This window comes from Cygnus olor, chromosome 1 (genome assembly GCF_009769625.2).
Source record: "Cygnus olor isolate bCygOlo1 chromosome 1, bCygOlo1.pri.v2, whole genome shotgun sequence".
In the NCBI taxonomy this organism is placed as follows: Eukaryota; Metazoa; Chordata; class Aves; order Anseriformes; family Anatidae; genus Cygnus; species Cygnus olor.
In genome coordinates, this window is record NC_049169.1 from 138,105,458 (window position 1) to 138,125,686 (window position 20,229).

The window sequence follows — 20,229 nt, forward strand, 5'->3', positions numbered from 1 at the left end:
ATCACTACTCATTCAGTGTATGTTCCACTCCTAATGCTTTATGTGAAATGAAGTGGAATGAGTCATTTTACTAAGTACTGTCAAGTGTATGAAAGACACTTATTAGTCCATGGTAGAAATGAAAAATTAACCTCAGCATCCAAATTCTATGACATTTTAATGACTCCGCTATGATACGCTGAAAATGAAGCGTGTCCAAAAAACACTGCAACGTGTATATCAGGAAGACGTTTTGGTAAATGGGATCCTCAGCTGTGAGATGATGAAATTAAAATGATATTGTTTGTTTCTGTATTATTGTGAAGAAAAAGGATTGCTTGCTGGAAGGGAAGAGTTCAGTGTTCACTGGATATGGTTTTATCTGTATTGCTGCTCTTTTCCATGTCTCTGGAACTTCTGGCTATTTCGTGCCCATCAGTTGTGTGTTACTGAGCCTTCATAAGCCAGGGAAGTCCTGCAGTCTTATTCTGAAGCGTGAGTCCTTTTTGGAGCAGAGGACACTCATCCGACATCGTTCAGAGAAGCTGTAAATTGTATTTCGTGTCTTTTTTTTGGTCTCAGGTGGTTCGTGCTGTTTAAAAGTTTGTCTTTTCTAATCGAAAGCTTTTATTGTTTCATTCACCTTATGTTAGCAGAAGACTCTAGGATATCTGTAGTGTTAGAGTTTTGTTCCAGGTGTCCTTCATTCCTGCTGTTGCAGCTGTTAAGGAGAGTGAGTAATGGAAAAAGGAAGCAAAAGGTGGGATCCAGAATTTGAACAAGTGGAGGGCTCAGCAGTTGGACTTCCTGCTTGTGTGCTGTTTTTAGGATTTGTATTGCTTTTGGCTTTTAATTGGATTTTGCTGAAAGCATTGTGAAGTGACAGCAAAGTGGTATTGAATACTGAGCTGTAGGAAGAGGAGAAAGCCCATTCTCATCTCTCACTCTCTCCATGGAGCGCTTCCTCTGTCTGACATGTTCTTGATGGTTATGCTGTGGTTTAGATCCAAGGTTCTGTCGGGAAGTAAAAAACAAAAAAGAGTGGGTTTTGTGTTTAAGGTTTAGGCAAGAAGCTTCTGTTACATTAATCTGTCTTCATAGCAATGTTGAATATATTTCTGGGGAAGCTACCGTGCATGTTGACGTGTCTGGAAATCAGTATTGGGATATTCAGTGTGATGTGTTAAGAATCACATAAGCATAATATTAAAAGAAAGTTTTGATGCGGTGATGATGTTTCATGTGGCAGCCACAATGAGTGATGTGCAGTAGCTCCTAGAACAACTTACTCTCCCTATCCTGGCTGGAAAGATTTTAGTAGTGCAGACCGCAGTGCTCAGGAGGCAAGTGTAGATGGACAAGGGTTGCTGCTTGTCTACTTAAAAGCTGTATGCACAAACTGAGTTAGGCTGGTCCTTGAGCTTATCGGATAATTAAATCAGGAAAATTAATTTCAGAGATGCTAAAGGGAGCCAGATCGTAGGCAGTGTCTGTACCACGTGCCCAGTTTCATCACAGAATTGCTCTGGTTTCAGGTGAGAACAGGAGTGTGGTGAGAATTAATGGTACACACATGATACAGTGCTCACCTGATCCTTGGCAGAGGGAAGAGGTGATTTCTAGCCCTTTATAGTTCTCAAGCTTGTCCATTATTTCTGTTGCCTCCCTGCAGTTAGTATGAACTTCAAATTATCTCTGTATTTAACTTAGTACAGGGTATTGAGTACATGTACGTGAGTACCCAGTGACAAGCTCTGTATGAGCTGTCAAATCAATTCTTGACTCTTGATAGGTAATGTCTTGCGTGAAAGCACGTGTAAGCAAGGGAAGGAAAGTAACAATAAAAGGCTGGAAGAAAGAGGAATGTGCATAATGAAAAGCAGAGATGTTGCTTGGAGTTGGGCACTGGAGGTAGAGGTCCCAGGAAACGTGTAGTATCTGTGGCTTGCCTTTTGTTAATTCGAGTAGAGCTCGCGTGTCAGGATGGTTCTTCTAAAGCTAGTGTTTTGGCCAGGTTAACTTGTGCCCAGTACCTTTCGAAGCTCTTTTCACAAGAGTGCTTGAACTTCATGATTTCAATCATTCATGAGAGTTCAAACTTTTACAAGGCTGCAGGTTTCATACAAAGGCTACGGTTGTTCGCGCTGAAGTACTGAAACATGTTGCATCTTTAATTATTTGAGACTTATTTTGAGAATTGTTTTACATCTGAAAATGTACTGAAATTAAACAGCGAGGCTGTTATTAAAAGACCTAGCAATTTAATAATTGTAGTTGCCAGTTTTCTGAATTTTAGTCTCCTGGCCAGCTGCACAGCTGCAGGTGAGGCTTTTGGTGGAGGAGGAACTGGGAGATGAGCAGGAGGACCTCTGTGGGCGAGCAATAGCAGTGAAGCCCAAGGGTGTTTTTAATCTGTTTGTTGTCAATCAAGAAAGAGAGGGAACAGGACTGTGGTTAACAGCATGAGAACTGCAGTAGTGGCTGAGGTTGCAGGACTCTCTGATCATGCATCCTGACGCTGGCAGCAGCCATGTGGATGTCGAGTGTAAAAATAAGGAAGGCTTGTGGTGATTTTTCTCTCAGGAAACGTGCCAGCCTCTAGCAACCATCAGATGCTTCCCTAAAACGAAAATGGTGGGATGTTAGTGCATTTCTAACAGAACTTTCCCCCCGCTGCTTTGTCTAGTCCTTTTGTAAAGCAATAGGCAGCTTTTGCATTCATGACGTGATGTAGAGAGGAGTTTGCAGGGAAGCTGCCTGCTGTATGAAAAGCTCTCTTTAGTTTATTCTGAACCTGTTGCAAGTCAGTTCTTACACTGAGAGTCTTCATGAGCAGCCGTTTCCCCTTTTCCTACTTGTCTTTTCTGTGCTGCTTGGGACTTTTTTTTTCAGGATCCTTTCCTCGTGTTTCCCCCCAGTTGTACGTTTTTCCAAGCCAAAGGTCTTTCTGCACCATGAATCTTTTTCATACTTATGCCCATATCCGTACTTTTTTCATTCCCCTGAATCTTTGTGAAGTTAGGAGGACTAGAACTGTCCAGAGGATTCAAAAGGCCTGAGGACAACTTCCAGATTTTTTTGTTCCTTTTCTGGTGTTTCTAGTCATGTTTCCTTTGTCATGTTTTCTCTGTTTACTAATCCTGAGCTGATCTTTTCCTTCCATGATAGCATGTTTTGTGCTCAGGGCTAACAGAGTGAGACAAGTGTGAGACAACCTAGGTGTTTATTTGGATTGAGGGTTTTCTGTACTTTCTTGAAACACTAACACAAGCTTCCCAAGACAGCAGTCAGACTTGTGGCTCCATCTCCTCTCAACACATTATACAAATCTGTATTCTCTGCTAAAAATTCATGTGTACAGCACTCTTCTAAATGCAATATGACATGTTTTTTTGGAGGATACAAAGTTATTACAGAATGAACAAGAAGACCGGTTTTTCCTTTCTTTTCCCCCTTCCTTTTGTGAGTTGTCTCTCTCTCTCTCTCTCTCTCTCTCTCTCTCTCTCTCATACTGCTTTTGAGACTAGTTTTCACAAGAGAACAGCTGTTGTCCTGTCTTGTATGTACCGTGTGACTGTCACTGCTCAGAAAAATTTCCAGCCCTCTCAGACACTCTGCTGGAACAAGTCTGAAAAACAGCACTGGCTTTGGAAACAACTAGTTTCTGCTACAAAGAGCCAAATGGTGCTGTTGCGTTGGTTGATGTAAAGTAGGGTGGTTGTAGTCAAATAGCCCATCAAACTTGACAAGCATATTATCTTCTCTTGCTTTAAGAAAAAAAAAATAGAATCTTTCTGCCAGGAGGGAAGGCCAGAAAGAACGGTGATAGGGATAGAGTTTTAGGTAGCCATTATTCTTTCATACTCTTTTGTCTTGTTGTTTCCTTGTGCTTCAGTTTTTAGCCTCCTGTTCTCTCTCTCTCTCTCTTAAATTGGGATTAAAGTTTCCTGGGGAAAGGTATGGTCTTGCCTGAATTCTGTAGGGAATCCCATATAAGCCTGTATGGGATGCTTAGACCTACTGAAGGATTTTAATATGATCCTGATTTTGGGATGGAATTTCTTTATCAATTTCTTTCTGGGTGGGCTAAATCCAACTATGATTATAACCACACCAAAAACAGGAATATTGAATATTGCAAGAATGTTCATGTTTCTGTCATGAATGATATTCTGACATTTGGTGTTTAAAAAGATTAAGGCAAAGCATCTTTGCACCTACCCAAAGTCCGAAGCCTCGTTTTCTAGCTAAATATACACCTCATTCTGTTGGCTTTTTTCTCCAGTAGCACCTTCCTTGAGTGTTAACCAGTGCTAATTCTGTCCATCTTCTCACCCTCCCTCACATCACCCTCTGCTCCCCCCCCAAGCACCGACTTTATAACAGTCTTCCCAGCTGTTTAGAAAAGGTTTGGTTGTAAAACAGCAGAGGATGTGGATGATTACTGTGAGATAAAGTTCAGAATGTTTGAGGTTGTCTGATCTTGTGCCTGCAGTAGCAAGGAAGTGGTCTCATTGACCAAAGCAGTACCTCTCAGATTTCTCTGTATTTTCTTAAATAGATGTTGGCAGTTGGCTTGTAAAGTGCTCACTATGAACTCCTTCCTGGTAGGTATCACAGAAACACTGATATAAAATTATTTGATCCCTAAAATGTTTACTTTGGGGCTCATGTTTCCCTTTAGCAATCGTTGTTGCAAAGCTCTGGTAAGCCAGCAGGCTTTTCATCGCTTAATCTGCTTTGGCTGCTTACAACCCATGTTGATTAAAATGAACAAGTTACTATGAGACCATCAACAATGATTAAAAATTATTATCTCGTAACATGCCAAAACCTGCAGCCAGCAATATTGGAGGGAAAGTGAAAAATCTGCCTAGTTTTATCGTTGGTATTCCAAGAGCTAACTCTTCAGTCCTTGAAAGAAATATTTCTGTTTCTTGAAGGAGGAGCAGGAGGAAGCCAGCCTGCAGGATGTCAAAAAGAAAACATACCTGCACACCAAAAAAGTTTGAAGAGTAGCAGATGATGCTGAACTGTAATGGTTTCTATGTAGCTTTTAGTGTTGTGGGAAGAAATGTCTAGTATCTGAGTGATATATTGGAATTAGTCATGTACCTCCTAGAATGATGCAGCCTATTTTCCCTGTTGGTTCTTTTGTACTTAGTCATAGCTCCTCTGTAAGATACCAAATAAGTGTCTTGCTGTCTCTTGCTCCTACTTCCTTTTCTTAACCTCTTTCTTCCTTGTGGCATCTTTCCCTCACACCCCAAGAAAGTATAAAGTTAGTGTTTACTTCAAATATTTAAGAAACTTTTGAGGTTATTTTGCTGCTACTCTAAAACTTTACAGATGGAGAAACTCCCATGAGTGTCAAGGAGCACAGGGAAAACATGCAGGAGTTACTTCAGCATGTACAAAGCTAGTAGCACTTGGGGACTTTGTCTTCAGACGCTAATGACATTGTAATTCAAATATGTTCATAATACCTTTTTGAAAAAGGAAGGAAAAATAGCTGTAGCTCCCAAAGTCGTGGGATGCACCTCTGTTTATATTCTGAAATGTTCTTTTCCTTGGGAGGCTTTTAATTTACCAATAACAAAGCAGCTCTTGCCCAATACATCTGCACACAGATAACCAATCTCCTCTCAAATGGCACGGTATCTCTTTTCACTTCTTTCATTTTAGAGATCTTTTTAGGGCTTGAAAATTGATGTCAGTTTAGAAAGCAGTAGAATTTGGAGAGAAGGAAAAGGGAATAGAATAATCTGTGGGACTGTCATATGTTGCAGATCACTTTGAATTCCACCAAATGTTTACAACATCCCCAGTAAACTCATTAATGGATCTATACAGAGAACAGATTCAAGCAATTTGTAGAGGAAGTTTTCATTTGCTGTGTAAGTGAGGGAGAGGAGGGGAACCTGTAAATTGAAGAAATCTAAATGTAAGGAGGTTTAACTAAAAAAATATTTATAGTATCAAAACCTATACACATAGATGATTTTCCTCAAAAGCTCTAGATGCAAGCACTTTCTGGACTTCAGCAAGTGTAAGTACTTTTGGAAAGACAAGGCTAAGATATGTATAAACAAGCAGCTGTGAAACAGTTGGCATGCCTGGTTTTGAGCGGATTAAAAAACAAAACAAAACCCAACAACAACAAGAAAACCTTGCCCCTAAGTTGTAGATTCACAGAAGAATGTTTTAGATTACTTGGGGGGGGGAGGGAGTAATGGAAATAATTTTAAGCAACATGGTGCAATTTATACATGTTTGGGTGAAACAATTTTTGTTCCTGTTTTCAGCTTGAAATTTCTGATTTAAAAATAGAATACCTATGTAGTTTCTAGGAAAAATGCTCAATGAATCATTTATTTTGTGTATTAATTCAATTCAAACATTTAAAACAAAACCGGATTAGGATACAGTTGTATCTATTGTATCTTATGATGATATAATGTACTACAAACTTCCTTTCCTGAAACCTTTTCCTAAATGCAATTTGTTTAGACAGCTATCAGTTGGAACAGCTTGACCTGATACAAATATTTGGTGTACAGTTCTTAAATGACTGCTTTTCCACTTCCTTGTGCCTCTGCAAATTTGCAGCATTTACCAAGAAATCCTTTTTGTCAGGTTTATAAAAAGAAAAAATAAATAAGCCACCCACAGGCACCCCTCCCCACACACACAGTTATTTTGCTTGGTTTAGCAAAGTGAAAGCAGAATGAGAATTGTAGGAGATGTCGATTAACTTCTTCCTCCACCAAAACTGTACCGTTGTAAAATGTGAATCTCATGGTTATCTGGCACTGTCAGAGGAGTATCTGTGTTGTTCAGGAGAGGACCCAGATACACAGCTTCTACTCAGATGTTGGATTTCAGGCTCTCAGAGCCCTCAGATCGGAGTGGACAGTTTGATCATATCTTTTGCAGGACTCCACAGATTTGTAGTTCTCTTACCCTTTTACAATATACAGTGGTAATGCTCTTCATTAAAGGCGATGTGTATTGCTACACACGTATTAGAACATCAGCAAAGTAGGATGAAATGTTTGAAACGCTTGTTTTGCTACAAGGATTGTACCCTTCATGCCTTTTTTTTTTTTTAAGGTATTAACCTAATGTATTTTTGCTGTTGTGAGTTTCTGGGGGGAGGAGGAGACGACCACAGACCAGCCATGTAATAGAAATGTTATTTGAAGCTGTAGCTCATTCCTGAGTGCTTCATTTCAGAAGCACGAGGAACTTGCTTACTCTCTATGAGAGGCTGTTGCTGCTTTGTTGGTTGCTTCTCTTTTTGCTGGGCTGGGCTGGAGTAGTGGTGGGAAATGGTTTTGGACCCTATGCAGCACTGGGAAGAAGGGGGTCCCAGTAAGTGATGGAGAATTGCATTCTGAGTTGTGCCCCGGCGTTTGGGCAACGCAGGCTGTGTGCTTCCCTCTTCTCAGGGTTGGTCTGAAAGCCGACTGGTCTCTGGCTTTGATTTTGTATGTAGACAGAAACAGCAATATACAGGATATGAGGTACATTAGGCACAAGCCTAATAACTGAAGTGTGAATAATTATTTCTTTCTTTTGTTTTCATAGATTTGTTCGGACCGTGCTACCGTTTTCCCAGGAGTTTCAGAGGGATAAGCAGCCCAATGCACAGCCCCAGTATCTGTACGGATCAAAGGTTGGATTTTATTCCCTTTATAATTATGGTTTGCCAATATTTAAAGGCATCATTTTAATTATAGAAATTATGGAATGTGAAAGTTTTTAAAAAGGGACTTGCATACATTTTGTGACTATTTTTGGTTCAACAGACACTTTTTTTCAGATTTTACTGTGAAGATCACCATATGTTTTAGCCAGAGTGTAAGTGATTAGTCTGATGGTTAGTCTTATTTGACATAGCTAAAAATAATTCCTTCCCTCAACCACCTTGCATTGCAGTTGCTCGTAGTGTCAGAGCAGACTTGAAAAAAAGAACAGTCAGCTGGGGGAGTGAGAATGAAAGCCCATCTTGGGTGCAGCTGCTCCCTTGCTACAGTGCTGAAGATTGTGATAGCAGGAGAAAAGGGAGCAGATAGATAGGAAAAACTGCTTTAGTTATTATCTGACTTAAATTGTACAATTTAGACTGACTGTCCTAAACTATCAGGTATTAAGTGCTTAAATTATTTTGAAGAAAATGTAGTATTTCTTTGGAATCTTCAACCCAAGGATGTCAGTCTTTTTTCATGAAGTTGGCCTTCTGGCCATCTCATCTCCTGATCCTGTATCAGCATGGTCTTTGCTTTGCAAATTAGGAGTGCCTAGAAGGTTTATGCAAGTTTCCAATAGAAGCCGCGTGATTTGTAGTCTTGTACTCTGTGAAGCTACAAATTTTAGTCCTAATGAATCTGCTGCTCTTGTAAAACTTTAATGCTTTAAAGTGCAGAAGAGTCGGAAAAGGATTCACATTTCTGTAGTACGGAAAGTTAACAACTGATCGTCTGGTCCTGTGAATGGTTTTTTATATAACTGTTCTCCAACTGGGAACAGTAAAATATAGGAAAACAGGATTCTCTTACATTAGAGTTACTGTGTTCTGTACTATTTTGGGAATTCACCAGATGCTGTGTAAAGAGCAAAAAGCCCACTGAATTTAGTACAGATTGCTAACTTAATTTATCTAAGTGAAGATACAGTGGGCTGAGGGAGAGAGGATTTACTGGAGAACCTTTTTTTTTTTTTTTTCATCAGTCAGGTTACATTATTAAAATGAGTTTAGTAACCTTTACTCTTAGAGCTAAATGTTTTTAGAAATCTGATTATTTTTCCATACTGCTATGAGCAGGAGCAATCAAAGGGGTTCTAAGATGCATTTCTGGAGCTAATTCTGTAGCTAAATATGTCTTTGGTAGCAAATATTTCTGACTCTGTAGTTCTAAGTGTTTCTTGAATCTGGTGTATTTTAGAACTGAGGATAACTGAATGGAATTTTAAGGGGACGTTTCTGCTTTATATAGCAAGTAACTGATAGTATTTCTTACGTGATGGGTGCTACAAATTCCAGAGTGTGATATTATTGTGTGATATTATTCTGTGCACTATATAGACAGGCTTGTCACAGAGTGCATCTAGTCTCTGTGTTATTTGAGTCCTTTAATTGTTAGACTGCTCAATTGCCTGATGTCTGGGTAATAGAGGAATGCGGAGTAGCCATGTATTTTTGGTTTTATTGTCTTCTTTTATGGATTTCTTGAACTATTCAAAATATCCAGGTAAGCACTTCCTATTGATCAGATCGCCAAGGAATGATTTCTTTTCTTATTGAACTTTGGTTGGTTGGTTTTGAGCAATCCATGGTGTTTATTTAGGTCAAGACAATGGCTTGGTGGTTTCCCGTGCAGGCACACACTCATACATGAACGTACTGGATTGTAAAGCTTAAACACTTGCTGTGCAGAAGTTTTTGCACAAGTGAAGTGCTTGCTTAGGAATAATTAAAGATCTTTTTTTTTTTTTAAGTGTTGGTCTCAGGGGGGTTCAGATGTCGGATATTTCTACGTGGATCAAAGCATTTGATCTGTATTAATGTGTGTTCATGTTTGTCATAGACAGTTGAGTCCGCATTCTCTATTGCATCTAGTTTTCTCAGCATTATTTTCATCTGATTAGCAAAACAAAAGCCCACAGACACAATTTACTTCTCCTGGCTGGCATGGGAGCAGAGCTGTCAGGTAGGAAGGAGCTTGCCTGCAGAAGCTTGTCAGCCTTCTAAGTGAGCTGGCGTACTTTGAAAGCTCATTGAGTGTGGTCATTGAAATCCCTTTACCCTCTTGAAATATGTGTAGGATTAGCTAAATGAAATGAATGTCAGCAGACTGAAATTTGGAAACACGGGCCAGAGGCATAAAATAATAGTGCGTATATAACAAAGAGTCTCTCCTAGGGATTTGAAACAACACCTTCCAAACGTTTTCATGTTTGCGTGTCTTCTGCGTTATGTTTATCTGCTGCTGGTGCACAAGTAAGCAGCATTTTGCACCATGTTGCATCTCGTTATCAGCTTTCTAGTCACTTAAAATGTTTGCCCTTTATTAGATGAGTGTTAAAAATGGACAGTGAACTACCAAAACACAGGATTGCCAAAAAGAACCTGAGCAGATCTGTAAAAAAGTTTTCTGAGCAAGAGTGGAAGAATCCTGTAGCTCTGTGTGTGTGTGTGATATTCTTGAAAACCAGTGTAGAAGTCCTTAAATGACACTCTGGGTGCATTCCTGTTTTCTGGTGGGAGCAAGATAATCCGTTGCTTGTGAAACGATGTATTTGTCTAAGCAGTGCATAGTAAACTCCTGGAGTGGAATGGGTTTATATTTAGATGAGGGAAATCCCATTCCTGGGAGCGCTTCCATGTTAGCTCCTTACCTTCTCAGTGTGATGTGTTCATACGTGTGTTTGTGTGCACGTGTTTTGTGCATAAACAATACATTCAGGCGTTGAATTGCCTCAAAGCTGCTTTAAGACTGAACTGCTCCTTGTGTTCTCAGTATGGGATACACACGTACATAATACACAAATATTATGTAAATATACGGATAGGGTTGCCTTAAAGTCCACACTAAGAAACAGAGACGCAGAAAAATAAACAGTCTTTTCCAAGGGCCCAAGATGTTGGCAGGGGTGAGAATTTCTGTCTCTTGGCTCCACACCTTTAACGTTAAAATCATATTTTCTCTCTTTCATGAAGCCCTGGTCAAAGAAGTGTTAATTTAATTACAAGATCATTTGAAACCATTTTTTCTGCCCCCTCCTCCCCAGCTGCCCCTTTTTGGGAAGGCAACCTGTCACGTTGCCTTCGTGTTCTGAAGAGAGTTTTTCAGGGTGTTTCATGAATCACCTGTTTTATGAATCACAGCAGCGCAGTGCTGTCATCTGCACAGTTTATCTGAGATTGGTGTGTAAGACAAACGCTTGGCAGTTGGAGGAAGTGCTGTGCGGGGGATGGAGAACATGGTATTGCTAACTTAACAAAGGTTCCTTTGGAAGGCTTTCCTAAAAGTAATACTCTCCCTTCATTTGGCACATGTTTTCTGCATGTTTTACCTGTCCTAGGAGGAAAAAAGACGCCTCAGACTTAGGTCAGCTCCTGTATTCCTAGCAGGATGAGAGCTGAGGTCTTTCTCAAGTTGTGGCAAGCGTTGCCCAAACACGGTAGCTGCAAAGCCCCGTTGCCTGCTGTGAAATGTTCAGCCCGTGCTTTCCTGTCGAACTCGTACACCAGCTCGGCTGCCAGATGCAATGGAAATGGGCGGCAGCTGCCCAGCCTGCTCCTGGTCCAACGGAGCCGGGTCAGTGAGAGCTGGCATTACGTGTAGGTTCCTACTGATAGCACTTTACAAGGCCTGCAGTCACAGTGCGTCTTTGTTTTTAGAAATACCACATTGTACAGCAATAGTAAGATTTATTACATTTTTACGGAACATAAATTCACTTCAGGGATTTAAAACAGAGTGACTTACACACATAAGCCAGACAAGATGCATCATTTTGCAAGGGAGAACAGATTTCTGTCTGAAGGGCTTTTCTTGGTACTTTTCTGTCTGAAGGGCTTTTTCTTGCCGTGACGTTCAAGGCGCAATTAGATGACTAGCAGATTGGATTGTTACAAAAATAACATGCCTTTTGGCGTGTTTTTACTTCCTTGCCCCCTTGGTCATACAAAACTCACGGTATGGTTGGATAGAAACTTGTAGCTGATGAATGAGTTTTATTATTTAAAACTGAAGGAGAAGGAGGAGGAAGGACCAGGAGCTGCTTCTCTGAGCTCTGGTGCCTCTACAGGGAGTCACTCGCCTGGGGAGCCGAAAGTACCTTCTGGTGGGTGCTGACGAGCTCCAAGTAAGACATCCCAGGGTATTTGCTTGGGTTATTTGGAACTGTCCTTACAGAGTCGCTATGTTGTGTATGTTTTTGGACTGAGGGGAAAGTTCAAAGATAGATGAAGGGATACCATTAAAATCCTGCTGAGTTTAGTGTACGTGCTGAGACCGAGCCCTCATTCAGAATGGGTGGTACTGAGAGCACTGTGGTCAGCCACGTGTCTGGTTTGAGCAGCAGTCAGAAGTGCAGGGGTAACGCTCGTGCCAGCAAGCCGTCATGCTCAGGGTGTGTGTTTCAGTATGGCAATCTGGCTTTCCGTGTGAAAAAATCTATTAGATTTTTATTTGCTCAAGTAATAAATAAATCAATGTTTAGGTTACCGCTTTCATTCGGTTTTGTTTCTTTTCTCAAGTAAAGAAACCCAAACCAGCCCTCAAAATACAAACTGATGCATTTTGAAGCAGCAAATCGCAGCAGAGTCGTGGGCAGCCCAAACCTTTGCCTCTGAGTACTTGGGGCAGCACAAGGGTGTCGGACGGGGCCGTGACGGCGGCAGGCACAGACGGGAGCGCTGCAGAGAGCAGCCCCTGTCGCGAGTGCAGACAGAGCACGCGATGGGGTTGAAGGACTGGGATGTCCCAAGTGGCAGAAGGTCTCCTCCCTGCCGAAAGGCTTCTAATTGATGGCAGAGTACGGCCCGGCCCTTGGCACTCGTTCCCGGCTCTCGGAAGCGGGCCGGCAGGGCTCCTGGCAGGCTGACGGGTCCTCTATGATCGTGGCCAGCTGGATGCCACCCGGCTGCTTCTCCTCGCCGTCCCGCCTCCGTTGGCCCTGCACACCGAGCTCCTCGGAGGCGCCCGCTGCGCTTTTGGTCCACGTCTTCCCCGGGTCCCATTCGGAGGACCCGGCTCGCCCTCGCGGGCGCTCGCGCCTCCTGCGGCAGAGCAGGTGCAGGCAGCCGTAGAGGAGGACGGCGGCGATGATGAGGAGCAGGAGGCTGCTGGCCAGCCAGATGCCCAGCGCCAGCTCCTTCTTGGCGGTGCCGGCAGACGCCGGGTCTCGTTGCAGCGTGTTAAAGACCCTGCACTGGTCGCTGGAGGGGTTGGCGGACTGGCAGGTGACGCACAGGATGTACGTGGTCAGCGGAGTCAGGTTTTCGACCACGAAGGAGGAGCGGCTGGCGGGCACCCTCTCTTCCTTCTGGAAGCTCTTCCTCGAGTAGCTCGCCGGCATGCTCTTCCAGTTGGGGTGGTACATGACGCTGTAAAAGCTGTCGGCGCAGCTGGCCATCTGGGGCCAGATCACCACCGCTGTGTTCCCTGTGATGTTCTGGACGGTTATTCCCATTGCCGTGCTGCTCGGGGTTTTTTTCCTTTCCCAGGAGGGATCTTTGGAAAGGGGAGCTTACTGTTTCCCAGGCAGGTAACTGAGGGGTTGTGGTACTGGGGATACTGTGTGGATCGTAGATCTCTGTAATCAAAAAAAAAAAAAAAAAAAAAAAGAGTTTATAGGAAACAGTGCTCTTAGCTTTAAACTGTCTATTTCTTTGCCAAGTTAAAGGCTAAAAACACAATTAGAGAAATTCAGCCAGAGCTGCTGCCTGTCCAGGTGATCAGCTGTAACTCAGATGAGTTGTATCTCGTCTCCTTAAAAGGCGGTGTATTTTGCAGGATTTGGACTTGGGGACCCACTTCCTTCCAAAGCCGTTTTCAGATTACTCTGCTCTTGCAATTGGGATCCAGGGGACGTTGGCTCTCAACACCTCGTTGAAAATTTGCCTCTGTCATCTTCAGTATACGTGCTGTGTGCACGAGTGCTACAGCCCCTAGAATAAAGTCACTGGATATTTTTGTCTAGAGGAATTTGCATTTAGGTGGCATTAAGTGAAACAAAAACTCATCGAGATTTGTAAAGGAGAGCGGTAAACATCCTGTGCATTCTGACAGATACAGCCTTCCAAGAGGGAAAAAACTAATGATCATAAGTCTGAACAGATGCATCAGTACATGTCTCTCTTCTTCGGTGTGATGCCGGAGTATTCTGGTTAGTACAACAAACATTTTGATTAGGGAAAAAAAAAGGCATAGTATTTAGCATAGTTTTATATTAAGAGACAAGCTCATGGAAAAAAAATGACATTGAATTCTAAACTGAATTGAAACACTGTCTGGTTTGGCATTAAACTGAGGACAGACTGACTATCCAACTGATTAACCCTTTACCCGTGTTGATGGAGGTGTTGTGGTTTTTTTAATAGAAATTCATCATTATTTTTTCTATCTAGCATTTTACTTTGCTTATTTGGTGTTTTCTGTAATCTCAAAGCTTGCTCTCATGAGCAATGAATTTTTTTATCTTAATTGGCAAGTGGTAGCAGAGATGGATATTGAAGGATAAACTCCTCTGGCCATCCCCAAGTCTTTGCTTTTTGCCAGTCATGATTAACTGTGAAACAAAACAGTGCGTAGAAACATCACAGTTCTCATGCAGCTGCCTAAGTGCTTCTTTTAAGGAATATCTTCCTTTTGGGACAAAAAGTTGGCTTCTGCCTTGGTGTACTTTTGATTAAAATGGTTACTTTATAACGAAACAAATATTAATAACAGCCAGTAGATGTTTTTGTTTGGTTGGGAGGTTTGTTTTTTTGCTTTGCTATGACAGTAACTTTTTGAAAAGAGCCTCCCTAAGCAATTTCATCTGATTGTCTTTTGGTTTAATACTCAGTTTCCAGTGGCAGTCATGCGGAAGTTTTTTTCCACTGTGAAAGTTCCTTGCTTTTTTGGGTACATAAATGCCACCAGTAGCACTGTATTTCATTGTTTATGACTTCAGTATAAAAACGATTTTTTTTTGATGATCAGTGTTAAGATGTTAAGTCTCCTGGCTAAACACCAATTTCCTGATGAAGAAAGCTCATAAAATTTGCTTGTAATATATTCTGAGATTATTCTGTAATACTTTAATTGCATTTTATACTAGATGGGAGGCTGGCAAAATATATATTATTTTATTGGGACCTTGATAGTTGCATTGCATTAATAATACCTTTTATGTAGGAAAATTGTTGCTCAAGGCTTTTGGATTGTACTTAGATCTTCTCCCTACTACCTGGTATGTTTATTTTCATTACAATATAAAACCTTAGGACTGATCTGGGTAGATGCTGCCTTTCTAATCATGGTCTAATTAGGAACGCACTCTTTTTGATAAAGCAACAGGGTAAAGAAACTGAGTTTGCTATCACATAAACTTAATAGACAGACATCTTGACATCTAACCAACTCCTGCAAATATTAAAATCAGGCACATTAGTAAGATCAGAATTTCTACTTACTTTTTTTTCTCCTTTTTCTGGTTGGTAGCTCCCAATTACTTAAAATTATATTTATATTTTTTAATAGAACACTTCCTTAATACTGTCTAGAAACAATAGCTTCTTCATCGCAGCATTTTGTAAGTAGAGTGTTTGGGGTTTTATTAGTAACAGTAGTTTAATTAGTAACAGTAGTAATTTGTTTTGATTTTTATAAATCACCGTCTGTTAGAAGACATATAGTTACTGGCAAATAAATATTTGGAAACCACATTTGGTGTTTTAAAAAGTCAGTACTTACCATCACTTCCTGACAGAGATTTCAGAACAGGATTTTCAGGTGCTGATGCAAAAATAACATAAATACTAAATGTTCTGTATCGTTTTCCACAGGAGTTATTTGCTTCATGATCTCTGCTTGCCAGTTTGCTTTTTCTTCCCCCTGGATTGAATCCTCATTGCTTGCTACTTCCAGGTTTTTTCCCCGATGCTGGTTGTGGCATGGCTTCTTCGTCTCTTCTACTGAAATTCATGCAAGAGCACATCTTGTCTAAAGATGCCGTTTGCCTTGGTTTTCAAAGAACACAGGAGAAAAACAATGTCTTTTTCTCCCTCTGTTGCTTCCTTCTTGGACAGGGTACTGCCTGCACATCCCTGTTATATGCTCCTGTGCCTGTACCAGTGATGCTGTGAGTGATTAATGCTAGCACTTCGATGACATCAGCAACTAGCATCTCTTTTTTTTGTTAAATTTAAGTAGGGGAGGGAGCAAGCATAGCTTAAAAAACGTTGAGCTCCTTCCCTCTTTCCTCCTCTCCTTCCACCCGCAGCCTTGTTGCTGGCATTTTCCCTAAATACTTTGGTGTTGTGCATCATGGAGGTGTGTGCTGGTGTTTTCAAAATCCCTCGTCACCGTTCACAAAGCTCTGCTAACCCAGTGTTCGCAGGTGGACCACGTTAGGTGCTTCTCCACAAAGGTGACATCAAAGAAAGGTGTATTTTTAGATTGACTGACTTCTTATGTATTGGTGAGTTATTTATGCTGAAACCACTCTCTTGGTGCTGTAGCTGAAATAGTTTGGATACGTTTAACGTGTAGACCTACCTGACTGAAAACGTCATGAAAGGAGAAGGATGAAATCCTGCCTTTTGGCGGATAATGGCGTATAGAATGCTTCATCTGTTGGGACATTTATCTGCAAGTGTTTTTATAATGTTTTATCAGTGTTCATTCCATTCAGTGCCCCCGATTTGCTTTCTGTAAGTGGAAAGCTACGCAGATAGGTACGTTGTATGTGAGGGACTGCAGCTTCAGGCTTCTGGCCAGCAGCGGTTGTTTGGAATCGAGCCTTTTTGTCAGCTCGGATCCAGTAGGAGTGTGAGCGTTGCATATGGAGGCTAATAATTAGCCAAGCATCCATTTTAGGTTACATGCACAGAAAAGATGGCTGAGAATTTGAAAACAGCTCTCCTCCACAAAACCAACACGAGGATGCTGTCCTTAGACCAGACTTCCACAGGCTGACAGAAGGCACCTTGGGCATCATCCTGGATGAGGGTCCTCCAGGAGGTTGCTCAGGGCCGTGCCCGGTCAGGTCTTCATCTCCAAGGGCAGAGACTCCACAGCCTCTCCATTTGACCACTGTAACAGTAATACAGTTTTTTTCTGATGTTAAAATGGAGTTTCTCGTTTGTGCCCACTGCCTCTTCTCCTGGCACTGGGCACCACTGAGCAGAGCCCAGCTCCTTCCTTTTTATTCCCCCCATCAGGTTATCAAACACACGGATAATGTCTTCCTGAGTTGCCTCCTCTCCAGGCTGAACAATCCAGCTCTGTCTCTCCTTGTAGGATAGGCACTCCAGCACAGTTTCTAAATCCCTGCATAGCATCCAGTCTGTATAGTTCTGCTCACTTTGAAGAAATGCACATTAATATGGCCAAGCACCTGACCCTTTTTATACAATTCCAGAAGAATTTCCATGAGGTTACACCCCAGGCTTGGATTTGCTTTGATGCTGTGTACAGCTAAGATGTTTGAAAAAGAGAGATCCTTGCTAATTAGCTGCAGAGACCAGTCACTGCAAAAGGCTGTTTTTTTTGTAATTGAGTCCTCAGAGGTTTAAAACACTTACTATGAACTGAAAATTGAAGTCACTTCTTTCAAGATGTTTTGTACGTAAAACGGGCTGTGGAGGAATAGAAGCTGTGCTTTGAGTTCATGTACTACTCATCCTTTTCTACCTGTGTAAGTAGAAAAATATGAAAGAGGAAAATTTCATGGCTCTATAAATGGCAAGTGAAGGATACCTGGTTAACAAATATTGTTTACAGGAACTCTCTTGCTAAGCAAGAAAAACCTGTCTTACAAAAGAGAAGCTTTATGTTTTAACTTCCTGGATAGAGAGTGAGACACAAAGTTGTTGTTTTGTATTATTTTTTAATATGCTTAAAAATGCTGTCTAAGTGAGATTATTACTAAGATGCAGTCAGCTGAAATTTTCATTAATTGAATTATTTTTCTCATTTTAGGCACTGAATCTGGCGTATTCCAGTATCTACAGCAACTACAGGAATTTTGTTGGCCCCCCTCACTTTAAAGTCATCTGTAGGCTTCTTGGGTATCAGGGGATTGCTGTGGTGATGGAGGAGTTGCTGAAAGTCGTCAAGAGCTTGGTATGCCAATTGTCTTTCAGTATTATTATTCCAAATGGCTTCTGATAGGAAATATCTTAAGAAAAGCAAAATGAAAGTAAGATTCCTAAGGAAAGTAAGATCTCGAGTAAAACTGAAGTGTTACATTTACTGAAGTTCAATATAAACTCTATTTGAGAGTACCCAATGCCTTGTGAAAGCAATAGAAGATATGGTAATCTGAGCAGTGTTTTAAAAACCCTGGATTCAGGTTTGGGGATAATTTAATTTGCAGAGACTCACGCTGGTAGGACCTGGGTAAACCCTGGGAAAGTATAAATGTTTCAAATGAGTTGATTTACTTTCTCAGAATATCTGGAGCTGGAATGTGCTTTCTGCCCTCCCTAACTTCAGGGCTTTCATTAATAACAGCATTGACAGATGACGCTTAATAACAAGGAAGGTTTAATCTCCACACTTGATCTAGCAGAGGATAGCATCAAGCCTATTTAGAAGAGTGCTCAGACCGGATGTTGAAGAAGTTATCCACACAGCCGTTGTATCTAGTATTGGAAATGGCCTTATCTGTAACTAAAAGGAGATTGAGGGGCTCTTTGTTCACGGTACTGTTAATATCTGCGTACAGCTGTAATACATTGCATTCAAGTTTAAGCTACAGAAATGGTCTTTTGTTCCCTGCCCCTGTTGCCTATAAGGAGCACACTGCCAAAATAATCCAGCTGTAACAGGTGGAAAGCTGTAATATTCATAATCTCCTTTCACATACTTGACATATCTGGTAGTTTGTCTGTTGCAATCCCCACAATGTTCTACATATGTTTTTGAAATTCTAGAAAGGATGGAGCCTGCTTGAAGGGATGCTGTGGTATATTGTCAGGGAAAGATGGGCTTTGAGCAACCTGCTGTAGTGGGAGGTGTCCCTGCCCACGGCAGGGGGTTGGAATTAGAGGGTCTTTAAGGTCCCTTCCAACACAAACCACTCTGTGATTCTATAAAAACAGACATAATTTTCATGCTCTGGGGTTGAGTATTGGTTTGTTGTTTTGGGAGGGATGATGATGGTTATTTGCAAATCATCTCCGTTCATTAAAGGTAGCGTGGAATGATTAGGCATTTATAAAGGAGGCTGAAAAGACTGGGGGGAGATATCCTGCTGATGCTTGATGCAAATGTTCAGATGTAGGGAGATGTATGTGTGTATATTTATATGTCTGGAATGTATAGATGTATTTATAAATATGTCTGGAATGGCCAATTTAAGCTGTTAAAGGCATACCTCATATTAAGGATTGAAAACATTCAGATGAACTTTTATTTCTTTTTTTCACCAAAAATCAAAAGGTTGGTTAGACGATAGAGACAGACTGTAAGAAAAGATGATGATTTCCCGTACTTCTTTTTTTTCCTTCCTGGCTTTAGCTGCTCTGCCGCTTTTCCCATGGCAAAAAGCAGCTAATGCCATATGAAGGAACTGTATTACTGTGCAACTGTATTCATTTGGAGAAGTTGCTTTTTTGAAGATGACAACTGGCAGAGTTAAATGCATAATTTTTAGACCTTGTTCAATCCACATGCTTTCTGAACACAGTTGTTGTAAAGTTTCGCAGTTAGTAACACCGACATAATAACGAACACTTGTTTATTCTTAGTTACAAGGGACAATTCTTCAGTATGTCAAGACCCTAATGGAAGTGATGCCTAAGATCTGCAGGTTGCCAAGACATGAGTATGGTTCTCCAGGTTAGTTCATGTTTGATGTTACCATAGTAGCCTTAATGAGATTATACTAATTACTGTCTTCTGGATCATGCCTATCTCTCTGTCCCTCCCCCTCTTCTTTGTCCCAGTAATTAGCACTTTGTCTTTTTTTCAAAGCAAGAGCCATTAAAGGCTGGGCTTTCAGAAAGTGCTTAATAAAGGACTGTATGGTGTTTTAAAACTTACGTCCTTAGGGCAAATAAAAGGGTGGCAATTTGTTGATAGATAGACAGCCTTGTGACATAATTGAACTTGAGCTGGGATGTTCAGAATAGTTTCTAATTCTAGTCTTTCTCATAAGCATGTTGAGCTTTTCCTTTGCAAGTTAGCCTCTTGCACCAGTTCTGTTTAAACGATTTAGGTAACACTGTCTCTCTGGAAAAGCTTTCATTCCCTCTTGCCTTTACCTTTATGAAATGTAAGATAAAAGGAATGATGCTACTGAGAGGCAGACTGGTCCTGCCAGAGTAGTTATGTCAGGATGTGCGGGGAGCATCTTAGCCACTTAACAGGAGGCATGACAGTTGCAGAAGAAATGCCTTCGAAAGTTGCTTGCCACTATGGGGAAATAATTGGCTAATTAGTTTTTATCACATTGTTCACTGAAATTTTGAAACTGCTTCCCCCCTTCAAAATATTCCTCCTCCACAATGCCTAATTAACACAAATT

At 41.2% G+C, this 20,229-nt stretch overlaps 2 protein-coding genes across 13 annotated transcripts in view; one reads left to right on the plus strand and one right to left on the minus strand.

The window, feature by feature from the left end:
- CYFIP1 (cytoplasmic FMR1 interacting protein 1) overlaps window positions 1-20,229 on the plus strand; it is a 69,155-nt gene that overhangs the window by 35,226 nt on the left and 13,700 nt on the right. For all 12 annotated transcript variants that reach the window (XM_040535323.1, XM_040535316.1, XM_040535343.1 and 9 more), the window contains 3 exons: window positions 7,570-7,657; window positions 17,679-17,822; window positions 19,451-19,541. In XM_040535323.1, the coding sequence (XP_040391257.1) occupies window positions 7,570-7,657; window positions 17,679-17,822; window positions 19,451-19,541 (323 nt within the window). The remainder of the gene's footprint in view (window positions 1-7,569; window positions 7,658-17,678; window positions 17,823-19,450; window positions 19,542-20,229) is intronic.
- LOC121059097 (fibronectin type III domain-containing protein 9-like) lies at window positions 7,667-17,667 on the minus strand. The gene is made up of 2 exons (XM_040535483.1): window positions 15,450-17,667; window positions 7,667-13,305 (listed from the first exon to the last, which is right to left on the minus strand). The coding sequence occupies exon 2, from the start codon at window positions 13,180-13,182 to the stop codon at window positions 12,511-12,513; it is 672 nt and encodes a 223-aa protein (XP_040391417.1). The 5' UTR covers window positions 13,183-13,305; window positions 15,450-17,667; the 3' UTR covers window positions 7,667-12,510.